Source organism: Macaca fascicularis, chromosome 14 (assembly GCF_037993035.2).
Source record: "Macaca fascicularis isolate 582-1 chromosome 14, T2T-MFA8v1.1".
Lineage (NCBI taxonomy): Eukaryota > Metazoa > Chordata > Mammalia > Primates > Cercopithecidae > Macaca > Macaca fascicularis.
In genome coordinates this window covers 12,445,864-12,461,032 of record NC_088388.1, presented here as the reverse complement: position 1 = coordinate 12,461,032, position 15,169 = coordinate 12,445,864, and the positions used below count along the sequence as shown (strand labels likewise).

The 15,169-nt window shown below is 58.6% G+C and overlaps 1 protein-coding gene and 1 pseudogene across 12 annotated transcripts in view; one reads left to right on the top strand and one right to left on the bottom strand.

Moving 5' to 3' along the window:
- The window catches only part of SYT7 (synaptotagmin 7), a 65,685-nt gene extending 58,401 nt beyond the window's left edge, over positions 1 to 7,284 (bottom strand). For 10 of the 12 annotated variants that reach the window (XR_012423159.1, XM_005577633.5, XM_065528066.2 and 7 more), the window contains exon 1: positions 7,000 to 7,284. Coding sequence is in view for 9 of the 12 variants with exons in the window: in XM_005577633.5 (XP_005577690.2) it covers positions 7,000 to 7,030 (31 nt within the window). In the remaining 3 variants the exon portion in view is untranslated. Of the gene's footprint in view, positions 1 to 2,263; positions 2,365 to 6,999 lie in introns of those variants that run through there. The other 2 variants (XM_074013452.1, XM_074013453.1) reach the window with 1 other exon arrangement.
- Positions 7,285 to 13,984: 6,700 nt separating this feature from the next.
- The window catches only part of LOC107126514 (large ribosomal subunit protein uL10 pseudogene), a 53,646-nt pseudogene continuing 52,461 nt past the window's right edge, over positions 13,985 to 15,169 (top strand).

Sequence of the window (15,169 nt, the reverse complement as noted above, 5' to 3'; positions counted from 1 at the left end):
CCCCAAAGGTCTCCCTTCTGGCCATGCTCAAGCACTCACTACTGCCTCAACTGGCCAACATCCCTCAAACCTCTGAGCCATTGCATGTGCTGTCCCCACCTCACCGATTGCCTCACCTCTGCTCGCTCACATGGCAAAGCTCTTATTCTTCCCTCAGGACTCAAGGCCCTGTATCTGAAGCTCGCACCCTTAGGTCTGGCTCGTGGCTGGAATCCCAGACCTACTTCTAACTGCAAGTTCGCACTTCCCAAGGTGGTTCTGAGGACGGAGGGGCTAACGCATGTTATGTGCTTAGAACAGCACCTGGCACATAGTGAGCACACATGTCTCTGCTATTCTGATGGTAACTTAATTGACACTGCCTCCATGAAGCCCTCCCCAACTCCTCCACCATGGAGGTAGCAGGCATGTCCTCCTTGGAGGATCCAGAACCCTCATCCCACGTATCAATTGCTTGGTACAGGACAATTTTGAGAACAGCTGCCTCTGGCTGAGTGTTTACTATGGGTTGGCTCTCTGCTAAATACTTTTTCTGCCTTACCTCAACCTCCAACCACTTGGGAGGTAAGAACCATCATCATACCCATTTAACAGAAGAGGAAACCCAAGCCCAGAGAGGTGGACTGACCTGCTCCAGAGACAGCAGCAAGTGTCTCTGCCAGGATTCAAATCAATAGCTGTTTGACCCCAGAGCCCTAGCTCAAGCAAGCTGTCCCTGGAGGCACATATGTAAAGTGCTCAGCACATACTGAGCACTCCACAAGGCTTGCTATTATCATGCTATTGTTATTATCAGGGGAGGACACAGAATGTGTTTGGTGACCTGAGAGGCGGGATTCCTTAAGCTGGTCCCTCTGCAAAGCACAAAACCCCCATTCCTGGAGAAAGTGTTTCCAAGGGTCCCTTGGCTGCCATCCCTAACCCTCATCCTTGGATGGTGTGCGGGGAGCCCCAGTATCTGGACCTGGGGCACTTCCTCTGAGGGGTGCTGGAGCAAGCAAATGCTTGAGGGGGCCAACCCGGGCCCAGGCCCGGCAGAGCGGGACAGGGCCTGCTATGTGCCGGCCATGCTGGCCGCCACTCTCTGGCCCCGCTGACACCACCCCATGGTAATGAGACGGATCCAATTTGTACCCAGGGCCCCGCCGGGAACAGCTGCCGCGGCAGGGTTTGAAGTAATTTAATTGGACACATTAGCCGCACGCTCTCTCCTCCACTCCCCTCATGCAGAGCCTCACGCAGGCACCCCTTCTGCCTCCGACCCCTCATGCCAGCCTACCCTGGCTGGTGGCAGGGTGCATGCTCCACCAACCAGCTAGGACTAACAGGTAGGCACCATTCCTCTCTCATTCCTGGGGCTCCTGGGGGTTCTAGAACCAGAGGGCTTTCTAGCCCTCAGGTTCTCCCCAATCTGTGATGCAAGCAGCAACTATGGGAGCCCACTGGGGCTGGAGCTCAAACCTCTCCCTCCTGTCTGCTCTAATGGGTAGAACAGTCACCCCCCTTTCTCCTTCGGTCAGCCATGGAAGCCCCCAGCCTTCTGCACTCCAGGAAGGGCACTGAAGGAGCAGGGCCAGCAGCACATGCCTGTTTTACCAGCATCTTTTGTTTTGTCACTATCAGGGTTTGTCACTATCAGGGTCACTACAGAGACGATGGCAGCCTTCCTCTTAGGGCCTGGGGAAGCAGTGCATACACACATGCACAGAAACAGACCCAGTCACAAACACACAGGTGATCTCAGTTTGACCCAGACACATACACACATGCTAACAGCCCCACACCGTCATGGAAAGGCTTGTATCTGTACACATGAAAGCTCCCATGATCACTCCCGTCCACACCCATGTATGCCATACAGCCAGGTAAGGCCCTGCTCCTAGCAGATGAGGACTTCGTGGCCATGCCAGCAGGTGGGAGGGTGTGGCAGGGGGTAGGCAGGGTCCCTGGCACACAGGCCTTGCCTGGCCAGGTACAGGGCCTGGGGAGGGGCCCTACCCTAAAGCTTTCCGTCACAGCTCCCCACGCACCTGAACGCACCTTGCTACAAATACACTCTTTAATTGCTGTTTACAGCGGTCCTGGCACTCAGATGAATGCAGATATTATGGCCATCCAGCTGCCACCGGCACACACACTAGGTACACATACAGACAGCGCCTCTCCCCCCGGCTCCGCCCTCCCCTTCCACGCGTGGGCTCAATCACATGAAGATACCAATTCCCCAAACATGCAGCTTTGCAGGGGTTCCAGCTCACAATACCTCAGCTCCTGGTCCATTCTATCCCAAGGGGGCCTTCCAGGTGGAGGCTGCAGAGACCGCCCAGAGCAGGCCGGATGCACCCGCCCACCTTCCAACCAACTGGACCTGGAATTCCAGGCGCAAGCTCTGGGTACAGTCCAGCCCCTTCCACAGGTCCCATGCTGTCTGCCAACTCTGTTCCAGCCCTTGGGGAATTCTGCTGGGTGAGACCAAAGCTCTGCCCTCTAGACACTAGTTGGATAGGGCCCAGCAGGGCTGCCCCTGCTCCCTGGAAGGTCAGGGACCTCCATGCCCATGGAACTGACAGAATTTGCCTGGCATCGCCAGCTGGGGTTCCCTGGCAAGGCAGGCAGGCACCCGGGCTGGGCCTGGCACCGGCTGGTGCCGGCACCTGGCCAGACCAGTCACTGCCCTGACAAGAGAAAGTTGACCTCTCAGCCACATATGCCACCTGCCGGGCACTGTCCGTGGAGCACTATAGGACCAGCTCTATACAGGGCTGCCCATGCCCACCTGGGATGCCACAGCGCTCTGAGGAGCCATCAAGCCAATTCATTCTCCAGCTGGGGGTCATCAGCTCAGAACTGGGCCTCCCGCCCCCACGTGACCCTTCCCAGCTCCTCTCCCTGCTGTTCTTGGCCTCACTCCCCTGGGGGAACCAGTTATTGACAACAAAAACGGTCCATCAGATTCAATAAGGATTCAAAGTCCCTGAGAGAATAGGGGGTGGGTGGGGAGTGGGATGAGGGGACTCAGGAGGGGGAGGGAACCATATACGGCTCCTCTGCCTGTCCCACACAACATCCTGCAATGACCAGGCTAGAGGGTATAACAAGGGGACAGACCCCACGGGCACTCCATGTTGCCCTCAATGCCCCTTAAGCCTGAGCTTGAGGTCAGCCAGGAGCAGAACCCAGCTGCCCAGGACCTGTCTTTGCTCACCCGGCACCCACCTATTGCCCTACCTTCCAGCTGTCCCCTTACCTGTCACCTACTGGCCTGTATGTTCCCACCTCAAACCAGCCTGCTCTAACGCCCTCCCCAGTGTGAGGAGGGGCTCTGGGGCTGTCTCCCTGCCCGCTATCCCCCAGCCCTCAAGCGGGCAGCTTGTTGATCAAGCTTCCCTGCAAGGCCACAGAACAGTGTGAACCAGCGCCAAGGAGGGGGCCTGTCTCCACGGTAACACAACAGCTTGGGGGCACTGGCTGCCCTGGCCCATGCCCCATTGAAACCATCCTCGTCCCCTCTGGGTTTTAGACTTGCCCAGCCTCAGGTCCTCCACTGTGTCCTGGCCTGTGGGGAGATCATTTGATCTTCAGCCCGGACTCTGACCCAAGCCCAGGATGCAGGCCAGGGAGGCCCGAGCGTGTGCCGATGGGGCAGGCTTTGGGGAGGTAGGTGGGAGGAGAGAGGTTGTTGGTGAAATAGGTGGACACAGTCAGGCTTCCTTGGATCTTCCCACGCTCCAGCCCTGGCCTCTAACCCAGGTGGTCCTCAGGGCACACCCTTGATCTGCCCTTTCAGCCACACCCCTAACTTCTGCACCTCCTTCACCCGCCATCAGCCTCTTCCCCTAACTTGTGCCCAGTGAGTGGAGGGTTGGCCTGGACAATCTCGTGGATCCTTCGCCTTGAGAGAGGAGGCCTGCTGTGCCAAGGCCCCCTGCCCTGCAGGGAACAGAGCCCACTAACAGGTGGGACAAAAGAAGGCTTCAAGCATTACTGCCCCCAGGGACAAGCTCACAGAGGGCTGGGGGCAGGGCAGGCAGCCTTCAGGACCTAACCTCTGTCCTAGTGGTTCCCTCTCTGGCCTTGCTCACCAGCTCACTGCAAGGTCACCTCTCCCTCCCTCTCTCTTTTCCTGCCGCTGTCCTGCCTGCCCACTGCAACGCTGACCCCTGCAGGCCTGCTGGGGCCCGCCTGGTCTGGGGACAAGCAGTCCGAGAGACACAGGGACTTCAGGATGAACGAGAGGGTGAAGGCCGAGGGCACAGAGAGGCCCTGAAGTCTAGGAGGGGGCAGAAGGGAGGCTGCAGGGATGGCCTAGGGAAGCTGGGCAGAGCGTGGAGCTGGAGCCTGGGTGTGCATGGGAGGGGGCTGGTCTGGGTTCTTCATTGGACTCTGATTATTGCCCACAGTCCCTTTCTTCATTCACAATAGATCAGGGAGCCAAGGGCCTGGGGGCCTGGGGCCCAAGTAGGGAGAGAACCACACCTGTCAGGTAAGGTCCTAGCAGTAGCTGAGCCCTGCGGGGATGAGGGAGGGAGTGCCACAGGGATCCTCTGGAACCAGCATGAGGCAAAGGGGAGCAGGAGAGGACAGGTTTTTTTAAGGATTGGGCCGCAGGTGTTCCTGAGAGTGGGATGAGAGGATCAGGATATAAAGGCACCGGCCCCTGGGGGACCAGAGGGGAGGGGAGGGGTGGCCTGAGTTACGCAGAAATCAATTTGCATATCTCAGTCCCAACCAGTACCAGCCAAGGGGAGATTGGGGGGGGGGGCAGAAATGGGGGACACAGAGCCCTGGCTTGGGGAGCTGAGTCTGGGGAACCTTGGGGGAGCTGGGGGGAAGGGGAATCTGACTTGGAACTATAGGGCCTACGAAGGTAGGCAGGGATGCCAGAGGGCAGAGGCCAGAATGAGATCTCTGACTCCTTAAGGACCCCAGACGACTAGGCTCAAAGGCAGACTCTGCCCTCTCCAGCCTATGTCTGACCCCACCCAGCCTAATGCCCACACCAGAGAGCAGTCAGCCTCAGGCCAACCCCTTTCCCAGTCACAGCTGCCCCACCACAGGCACTGGTGGGTCCTGCAGCTGCAACTAGGGTGGGCAAGACAGGTCCCAACTGCAGCCAGAGAGGCGCATTCAAGGAGGGGGTGAGGGAAGAGTTGGGGGCTGCCAGCACACCAGGGATGGCACTGGACTCCAGACCCTTTGCCTAGAAGATGCCAAGCACGTCAAGCTGGCCTCCGTGGCGAGGGCAGAGGTGCTTGAAGGAGTGGTGATGTCATGGTGCCCAGGCATGGGAGGGAAGAGGAGGGAGGGAGAGGGGACAAGGGCATGGCCCCAGGCTAGCGGCCTAACAGGACAGAGGGGAGGCTGCCAGCCTGGTGGGCGAGGGGACAGAGAGTGTCCTTACTGCTTCCCTATCTTCTATCCTCATACCCCAGAGCTGGCTTCTGAACTAAGCTACTGGCTTCTGAGAAGGTGAGCTGAGCAAGAGAACGCTCCTGCCATGGGCCATGTGCTGGAAGCTGGCGGCATCTTGGAGGAAGATGCCAGGGTAGGTGACCTGGGTCCAGACAGATGAGGGGAGGGCTCTCCACAGGCAATGCCCCTTCAGCCCTCACCTAGAGGACATTCAGAGAAGGGCGCAAGGTTCCAGAGAAGGAGACTGAATCACCCTCATATCCAAGTGCTGAGTGAGGGCAAGTCTGGCGCCCAGTGGGTCGTCCTCAATATCGACTAGGCTGAAAAGAATTGAGGGCGGGTGGGAGCAGATTCCTCAGGAGGCAGAGACAGGCTGAGGCTGCCCCTAGAGGGGAAGGAGCAAATGTGGGGCTGGGGCAAGAGTGGGCAAAGCCAGCACCCACTGGACTGCCTTCAGGAGCCTCACGGCTGCAGGCTCCTTCTGTGCAGGGTCTTAGAGCTGTTCCTTCCCCACAGCACCACCACCCCCAGGAGGCTGGCAGCAGGGAGCCTGGAGGCTCTGCATTTGGGAGCACGTCCTGGGCTGAGGAGTTACGCTTTTAGCATCAGAGAGAAGCCCAGAAACAGACCCTGATGCCAGAACTGGCAGACTGGGAGTGCTGGGACTGGGTGGAGCACCCCAGGTGGGAACAGGGATAGAGCCTGGGCAGGAGCTGCAGGGGACCTGCCTACAGGTGGGCACTGGGTGAGGAGGCATCGGGAGCCAAGGAGGAAATGGCAGAGCAATTTCCGAGGAAGACGGGAAGATTCTCTGGCTTTGGCTTAGAGGATTCGAAGCAGACAGTGGGCTCCCAAGCCACTCCCCTGGCGGGCGAAGCAGAAGGCAAAGCAGTTCGGCCCTCTCCCCCAGGATGTGAGAGAGTTTGGGGTTGTTTGCTTCCCCCTCCCCAAACCTAGGAGAACATTCTCTTGGCACCCCCATTCTCAAGAGCCCCTGCTCTCTTTCCCTTCAGGCACCCCGTCTCCCCCATCAACGCCCCTGCGGTTCCCCACCCCCCAGAGCCTCCCTGCCCGGCTGCCGCACCAGATTCCCACTTGCCCCCTGGCACCCTCTCAATTCACAGTTGGCACTGCGATGCCACTCCGCTCCCCTGTGCCCACAATCTTGGCCAAGAGCTGCCGAGATCCTCACCCTGGGGTCCGCCAGAGCTGGCACCCCCGAGGCACCGGTGCTGGGAGCCGCGGGTGTCTCTGAGGGCACTGCCCGGCTCCCACAGGGGCAGCGGCTCCTCGCTCTGCCACACACGTTGTCCTTGGGCTGCTGGGGGGTGGGGGGGGGAGGTCCTTGTGGGGACACTGCGAAGCCCGTCCCGGACATCCAGCCTGGCAGTGTCCGGACTGCGGGGGACCGGGGTCCAAGCCGCTGCCGCTCAAGCCCGCGCCCCCGGGGCTGGGATGACCCCTGGGGGAGCTCGTGCGGCTCCGAGTGGACAGCAGCCCCAGGCTGGGGCTCCGAGACGGTGTCCGGCGCTGCCGCCGTCCTGCCCGCCGGTGCGGGGCGCCCCAGCCCGCCGGGGCCGCGCTTACCTGGGCTGGCCGCCTCCGGGTCCCGGTACATGGTCCCCTCGTCGCCGGTTCCCTCCGGGCTCCTCAGAGCCGCCCGCGGCCGCGCGCTGCTCCGCCGCCGCCGCTGGGCATGGGGCCGGGCGACCCCCGGGGGCGGGTCCGAGGGCGGGGGCCGCGCGGGCTGCACCGAGCCGCGGAGCCGGGGAGCGGGGGCCGCCCGCCAGCCCTCCCGCCCGCCCGCGGAGCACGTTGCCGCCGCCGCCGAGCCGCGCCGAGCCTCCTCCCTCCGGCCTGCGCGCCGCGTGTGCGCGCCGGAGCGTGTGTGTGTACGAGGCCGTGTGTATGTGTGTGTGTGAGCGCGTGTGTGAGCGCGCCCGGGGCACTGCCGGCGCCGCCCGCCCGCCGCCAAACGCCGCGACCACCGCCGCCGCCTGCGCCCGCTGCCGGCCGCGCGCCGCACTGCACCCGCGCCCGCCGCCGCCCGGAGCCGCCCCGAGGGCACGGCCGCCGCCCCGTGCTCCGCCCGCCCGCAGCCCCGGCGGGGAGGGCCGCCGAGCCCCACGGCCCGGCTTGTCCGGTCAGCGGGTCCGGCTCCGCAGCGCGACCCACCCCCGGCCCGTGCTTCCCCGATGGCCGCGTCCTGGCACCGGGCAGGGCCGCAGAGCCGGCCACCTCCTCCGAAGTGCCCTTTGGCTCCGATCCAAAAGGCGTAGAGATCCACTCCGGGATTTCCGCTTGCTGGCGGCTCGAGGGCGTCAGCTCCGAACTCAACACCGCGGCGGTCCCGGGCAGACGGGCTGGTGTGTGCGAAAACCAGGAGTGGAATTTTTGGCAGCGCTGAGCCTGGGTCCACCAGTCCCGTGTTTCTCCAAGCTCGCACACAGGTGGAGCATAAAGGGCTAAGATCCCTGCCCTCGGTGGGAGGTTACGCCTAGTGACCCTCCTCACCTAACCCAGCCCCACGAAAGAAGAAAATAGACTTTTCAGCCTCTGGTTATCCCTCTCCAGCAGCAGCTCCTCCTCTGATCCTCCCCTCTTTTCCTTGACCCTAGCAATTCGGAGGGTAGGAAGGAAATCCCTCCTTCCCCTTCCAACCCTGGACCTCTCTTGGTCCTCTCTGCCCCTCTGCCGGCTCAGTACAGTCTAAATCAGGTGAACACTAGTTCTCATTTCTCTACAGAATTGGGATGATTTGATTCTGGGGCAGGGAGGAGAAGAGACCTGTCTCCCAAGGATATGAAAATCCCGGAACTGAACCATTAGGGGTATCAGGCACAGAGACCTCCCTGCACGCACCTACACACCTAATCACCTACACACACACACACACACACACACACAGACATGCTGCCCCCTCCCCCCCACACAGACATGCTGCCCACACAAAGAGACACATACACTGACGCTCCCCGCAATACAGGTGCTGCCCCTACCCTTCACAGATGGGTTAGGTAAGAGGGTAAAATCCCTGGGTCTGTGGCAGCATCCTGCCCTCCCCTGTGCTGAGAATGCAGTTTGCAGGTGAGCTACGCTTCCCAGAGTCAAGGATTCTTATTTCCACCCTGAGAAATCCACTTCTGCTGGCTTTATACTGCACTACTCACGCCCTGCCACACCTCCACCTGCCCACAGTGCAGAAGGCAGCCAGGAACACCGCTCTATCTCAATTCTCCCCGACACACACACAAACAGACCCCATCCCCTTGAAATCACATGGAGTCTATCCCCAACCACCACCACCACACACACATACACACATACACATTCACCTCCACCTATAGCTCTTCCGGTTGAGAAAAAGATAAGGAAGTTCCCCAGCAAACCTCCATGAAGACTGTTCCAGTAGAGAGCAGATTTCCTGGGAATGAATGTTCTAAATAAAAGTGGAAGGAAAAAAGGCATCTGTAGGTTAAGGCCACCATTCCTCAGTGGCCAGAAATCTCAGCCCTCACCCTCTGGGGAAGGGCCATCCTATTTCATACACCTTGCAGCTGTCCTCCCCAGCTCACCCATGTGCAGCCAAGAACCCACGAGTTATCTACACTCTGCTTTGGGGCCTGGCAAACCCCAGAAAGCTAAGCCAACAGGCTGGGACTGCAGGGTCTGCAATCTTGGCTCATTCCCCCACCCGCCCCAGCTGCCTCTCTCATTGCCCTAGTAAAGAGTAAACAGGGGCTGGGTACGGTAGCTCACACCTGTAAGCCCAGCACTTTGGGATGCCGAGGCGGGAGATCACTTGAGCCCAGGAGTTGAAACCAGCCTGAGCAACATGGTGAGACCCCATATCCACCAAAAAATAATAATAAATAAATAAAGATTAGCCCAGTGTGGTGGTGCGCCCATGTGGTCCCAGCTACTTGGGAGGGTGAGACGGGAGGAGGATGGCTTAAACCCAGTAGTTTGAGGCTGCAGTGAGCCATGATTGCACCACTGCACTCCAACCTTGGCAACAGAGTGAGCCTGGTCTCGAAAGGAAAAGAGCAAATAGGGCACCCTCACCACCCCCCACCCCAGATGGGCACACAGACAGGTTCCCTGCTGAGGAATCTCCCCACTTCAGATCCCTTCACCCATCAATCTGAAAGTCCAGAGAGGGACAGCAGAATTCCTCATCACCGCCACTCAACAGGTCTTTACTAAGCATCTAAAGTTTTTCAGAGTTGACAGGACATCTGAGAGATGCCCCAGGCTGCCCCTTGCAAGTGTCAGGTGATGAAGGCAAGGCCTCTAGAGGAGAAGGAACTGACCCAGGGAGCTAAAGGCCCCGGAGCCAGCACCCTGGGGAGCTGGCGAGAGAACCTGGAGTAAGAATCACTCTTGGTTGAGACTCCCAGCCCTTTGCTAACCACTGTGGGATTCATGAGGAGATCCAGTGCTTGCTCCCATCTGAGGGCTTATAGCCTGTTTCTTACAAGAGTACGAAGTCCAGTCTCATCCTCTCCTCACAGGCATTGGACAGTCCTTGTTCCAGGATGTCAGAGCTGGACAGCTCCTCAGACACACAAGAGGAACGCCATGAAATATAGTTGTGCAAACTGAGGCTCTGGGGCATTGGGAATCTTGGGTGGTTTTTAAATTCCTGCCTGCAGCATTGACACAGAAAATACTTTGAAGACACCCCTTCTCTGGGTCTCAGTCACTTTGTTTAGGGGATGCAGAGTCATGGGAAAGAGGAAAGAATACAGATTTACGTGGCTCTGCCATCATTGCTGTGTTTACCCTGGGCAGACACCTCTGAGCCTCAGTTTCCTCATCTCTAGAATGGGGTAATAATAACAACTATTACCTTTGGTTATTGTTACGTTTAAGCATGGTGAAAAAATCAAATCACTTAAAATGATACTTGGGAGACTGGACGCGGTGGCTCACGCTTGTAATCCCAGCACTTTGGGAGGCCGAGGCGGGCGGATCACAAGGCCAGGAGTTCGAGACCAGCCTGACCAACATGGTGAAATCCCGTTTCTATTAAAAAAAAAAAAAGAAAAGAAAAAAAAATTAGCCGGGCAGAGGTTGCAGTGAGCTGAGATCGCACCACTGCACTCCAGCCTGGGTGACAGAATGAGATTCCTTCTCAAAAAAAAAGAAAAAAAAAAAAGAAAGAAAAAAAAAGATACTTGGAACATATAATGTATTCTTTATACTTTTTGAATGCCATTATTATTGTTGTTGTTGCTATTTGTTTATCCTTAACAGAGACACCACATACGCCCCATTCCCATGTGTTGCCTGTCAGAAAAGTTCTTCCAGATGTCTAACTGTGAACCATTCTGCTGCATTAGAAGGCTACTCTCTCCTGCCGGAATATCGATGAGAGCCGAGCCAACTGGGAGTTTCTAGGAGCTGCTGGGCTCCTTGACCCTGCCAGCCCGAGTGCCAGAATCCAATCCCAATTCTGTCTTCTAAGTACTCACAGAGAACTGGGTAGAGGCAGTAAATGGAGCCTGCAAGAGTGAGCAGGTCCTCTGAGGAAAAAGATCAGAGGCTGTAAATCACCCCTGCCCTGCCCTTGGGTCTTGTCTCTCATTGGGGAGGGCCCGAGCCTCTGGACGTTCAGCTTCTCCCCTTCCAGTCCACAGAGAAGGGGGGCCCAAAGAGCCCCTCTCATTCTGTTTGGTTGCTGGTCCCCTGTCCTGGGTTCCATGACATGGCAGGAAATGCGGGCAGCACCTGGTTCCCCAAGGACTGCCGTGCTGTGTGCTGCAGACCCTTCAGGCCTGTTTCCGATCTGGCACCATCCTCAGGGCCAGGAGTCCTGGGTCGGCTTCAAGGAGGGACATTCTGTCCCTCAGGAGCAGATGCTGGGCCTGCACTCTCCCAAACAGGGCCCCTGAGGCTGCCTGGCTCTGTTGCTAGGCCACGGCTAGGAGGCAGGGCTCCTGAGTTCCCCTCTGGCCTCTACCTGGCGCGGTCTTCATGTTGCTGTCTCCCCACAGTCCTTTCCCCCATCCCCACCCCCTTGGCTATGGGCTGAATTATTAATAAAAATGCTGAGGAAGCTGTTTGTGCAGCTCACGTGACAGAACAAACACACCTCTCTCCTTGCCATCGTCCACGTGGCAAGAGACCCAGGCTGAACATTCGCCTGATTCAGGAGAGACAGGCTGAGACTAGCTGGAAGGTGGCTGTGCAGGGCAACAGCACAGCCCACTGATGGTGACAGGCCAGGAGAGTGAGGATTTGTTCTGTCATCGTGTCCCTGCTCCTACCCCCTAGTCTTTCCCTTCCTCCTCTGCAGACGACGAGTCTGGAGAAGACAAAAGTATAAAGTTAACAGATGTCTCCACCCCAGAAAGGACATGACAGCAAACTCCTAGGAGGCAGCTGCAGCCATCTCTATACCCACCTCATCACCATCAATACAAAATTGCCTCCTCTCGAAAGACCCAGTAACTACCAGATCTCAGAGGCCCACCCAGAGTCTATGCTTGTCACACTTCTGCCGGGTTCTGCTTTGGGGGCCTGGTACTAAAAGGCAGGGTTTGGACCCCAGCATCAAGGGAAGAATCTGATACTCGAACTCAGGTCCTGCCTCTGCCTGTTTCTCTGTTTGGCTTTGGCTTGTTACTTGACATCTCTGGGCCTCAGTTTTCTTATCTGTAAAATAAGGCTAAGAACTGCTCCACACAAAGATGTGAGAATACCCTGGGGAGATGGCAAGGTCTAGATCTTTCCTGGTTCCCTAGGGGTAACCCCAGGCACCAAAGACCCTGCTCCAAGCTGACCTACCATAGCTATAGGCCCCCAAGGGTCTCTCAGGCCACGTTACAGGGCCAGAAACCTTATTCCTACCCCACCCTCACCCCATCTGTCTTCCCACACCCCTTCACCCTGTAACCTCCTCTTTATCCAGATTCTGGCTCTCAGTCTCTCTCTTCTCCATGGTCATCCTGACACTCCCCAAGTGCTTGGCTCAGCCCCTCAAATCCCTCACCACCCTCAAAAGATTAAAGTTGGTATCCCTTCTTCTGGCTTGGGACAGCCCCAGCCTTGGTCAGAAGTTTGGCCTTGGGACTCTGCTCTGAGACATTCCTTATCCCTTGGGCAGCTCAGGCACCCCTGAGACTGACTGAGGGCCATGGGGGCTAGCAAGACCCCCTTCCTGGGATGCACTGTGGAAGCACCTCGGTTTGCTGATTACCAGGTGAGTGACCCGGAGTCAGCCCCTCAGTCCTTCTGAGCCTCATTTTACCAGTCTGTACCATAAGGATGTTGTTTGTTAATCCTGACTGGGTCTTAGACCCCTGTGAAAAGCTAATGAAGCCGGTGGACCTCTCCTCCCTAGAAAAGTGCATATACAAACAGAGACACAACATTTTGCCCATCATTGGGTGTGTGTTGGGGTGGGAGTCCTTTGGGTTCCAGATGAAAACCCCTGGCCCAGAAGCCTGCAAGACTGCTTCCAGCTCTGTCAGTCTGAACCCAGTTCTCTGCCCTCCCCATCCTCTCCACAGTGACTTCTGGGTGTGGGGGAAGAGGGGACAGTTAGGGAGGTAGGCTGCTGCTCTATCCACACCTTTTCTCCCTCCTGCCTCAGTGGGCCCCTCCCCCAGCATGTCCTGTGGCTGGTGCCAGCTTGTCTGCAGCTCAGACCAGCGTTTCAGTCCCTGTTGGAACCCACTGAACTGGCTTCACCTGCCTTTCAAGGTATTTAAAGGTTCTTTGACCAAATGCTTTTTGATCCTTCGCTGATGGGAACCAAGCAGAAGCTCTTTGGCCAACTGTCCCCCCTCCCCCCATATGATTAGTCTCTAAGAGCTCTTTTGATATTGCAGAAACCTTCTGTGGTTTGTTCAAAGCCCTGGGCCTTGCAGCCACCTCCCCTGGGCACCCAGGCCAGTCAGCTCCAGCCTCCACCGCCCATCCCCAGGGGTGGCCTAGTTAATGGGGGCCTCCTAGCGCTGAACAACTCTGGCCTGAGTTTGAACCCCAGACCCGAGCCCAGCTGGTAGAGGGGTCAAGCCCCCCTCTTCTGAGGGAGCCCAGGCCAGGTCTGGTAGTGTGGGATGGGGACCTGTTCCCCAGGCTTCAGCGGGCCATGACTCTTCTTGCCGCCCTGCTGAGGTTGCACAGACAGGCATGCAGGCCCACGATGATAGCAATTGACCTGTTTTCAGGTCTGAGGCTGAGGTTGAGAAGGGGAAACTGAGGCTCTGAGAAGTCCAGGGTTCAGGCCTCGGTGTGTGAGGGGGCAGGAGCCAGAATCCGCCAACCCAAGACCTGCTCCAGCAGCCCCCATCCCAGCCAGCACCACTCGCCGCCCGCGCTCCTGGTCCTCCAGGGCCGCGCAGAAGGCGCGCCTGGGCTGAGTCCCAGCTGCAGAATTCTTGGGGGGCGGGGGACGAGGCGTCTCCGCTCTTAATAGCTGAGCGCCCGCAAACGCCCGGCCTGGGCTCAAGGCCGGCGCCTCCAGCGACTGGCGCCCCCAGCATAGAAATCTTTCTCCGCAACTTGGACTGACCCACCCAGAGCGCCCCGAGTATCCGGCCCGGGGCGGGGATGCGCGTGCGCGGAGGGGGTGCCGCGGAGCCCGCGTGAGCAGACAAATTACCGCGGACCTGAGAGGACGCGTCCGCGCCAGCCCGGAAGGAGGAGGGGGCCGGTACACAGACGGGGGGCGGGGGAGATGACTCTCTCTGAGGGATCCCCAGCCCCAGGATTGAGGCCCCACCCTCTGCCCTAGCTGGAGTTGAAGACCGCAGTGGGGGTGGGGGCCTATCCCTCGCAGGTGGAAGGGTGATCTGCGCCGGGAGAGCTGGGACTGTCCCAGTTCAGCCATCCCTGGCTCTGGGCTGAGGAGGATGACAGGAGAGGCCCCAGCACTCCGAGACTGGGCGAGTTCAGGTGGCCAGGCCCCCTCCCTCACCAAGGCCTCCGAGAGCTGCTGGGCTCCTTGGCCCTGCCGGCCTGAGTGCCAGAATCCAATCCTGCTCAATAATAATCGTCAGAGCAGCCGGCAGCACTTACTGAGCTCTGAGGGACTGCCAGGCCCGGGTGCCAAGTGTATAACACGCATTATTCCATTTAATAGTCACGGAAGTCCCGTTGTGATCCTCTTAGGAAGGTGAGGGGGCTGAGGAGGCGAGGGGCGTGGCTTGCCTGGGGCGTGGCTTGCCTGAGGTCGGGCAGCCGGCGGGGTGGAGGGACAGGTGGGAGTCACACCAGCTCCAACCAGGTCTAGAGCCCAAACCTTCAATGCCTGGGCTTTCCTGCCTTCGACTCCTCAGAGCTCTCCTGGAGGCTGAGCAGGCAACAGAGCCTGCTCCTCAGCTGGGTGTGGCCCGTGGGAGGTGAGGGGGCGCAGAGGCCGGGCACCCTGGAAAGGAGGAAGAATGGGGGACCCCCATCTTCCTGGCTGCTTCATTTCCCGCTCTCTTCCTGCTCCCACCCCTCCCAACGGTGGGCGTCCCCCAAGGCTCCGTCCTCTCTTCCCTTTTCTTTCTCACCCACTCTCTTCGTGACCTCATCCACTCCCACGGCCTCAGCTTTTGCTTCATCCCCATTCCCAGCACTGTCTCTGGGGCCCTGACCTCCCTCCCAAGCTCCGCAGCTGTGTACTTAGTGAAGCCTCTCCACCAGGTGGAGGAAACTCATTACCTCCCTGGAGTTACCCCACGGCTGCTAAGGCCCCATCACTCTCTCAAGCCCCACATCGGTTCCCCAAATCCTCCAGCTGCTCTTCCCCCACACCTAA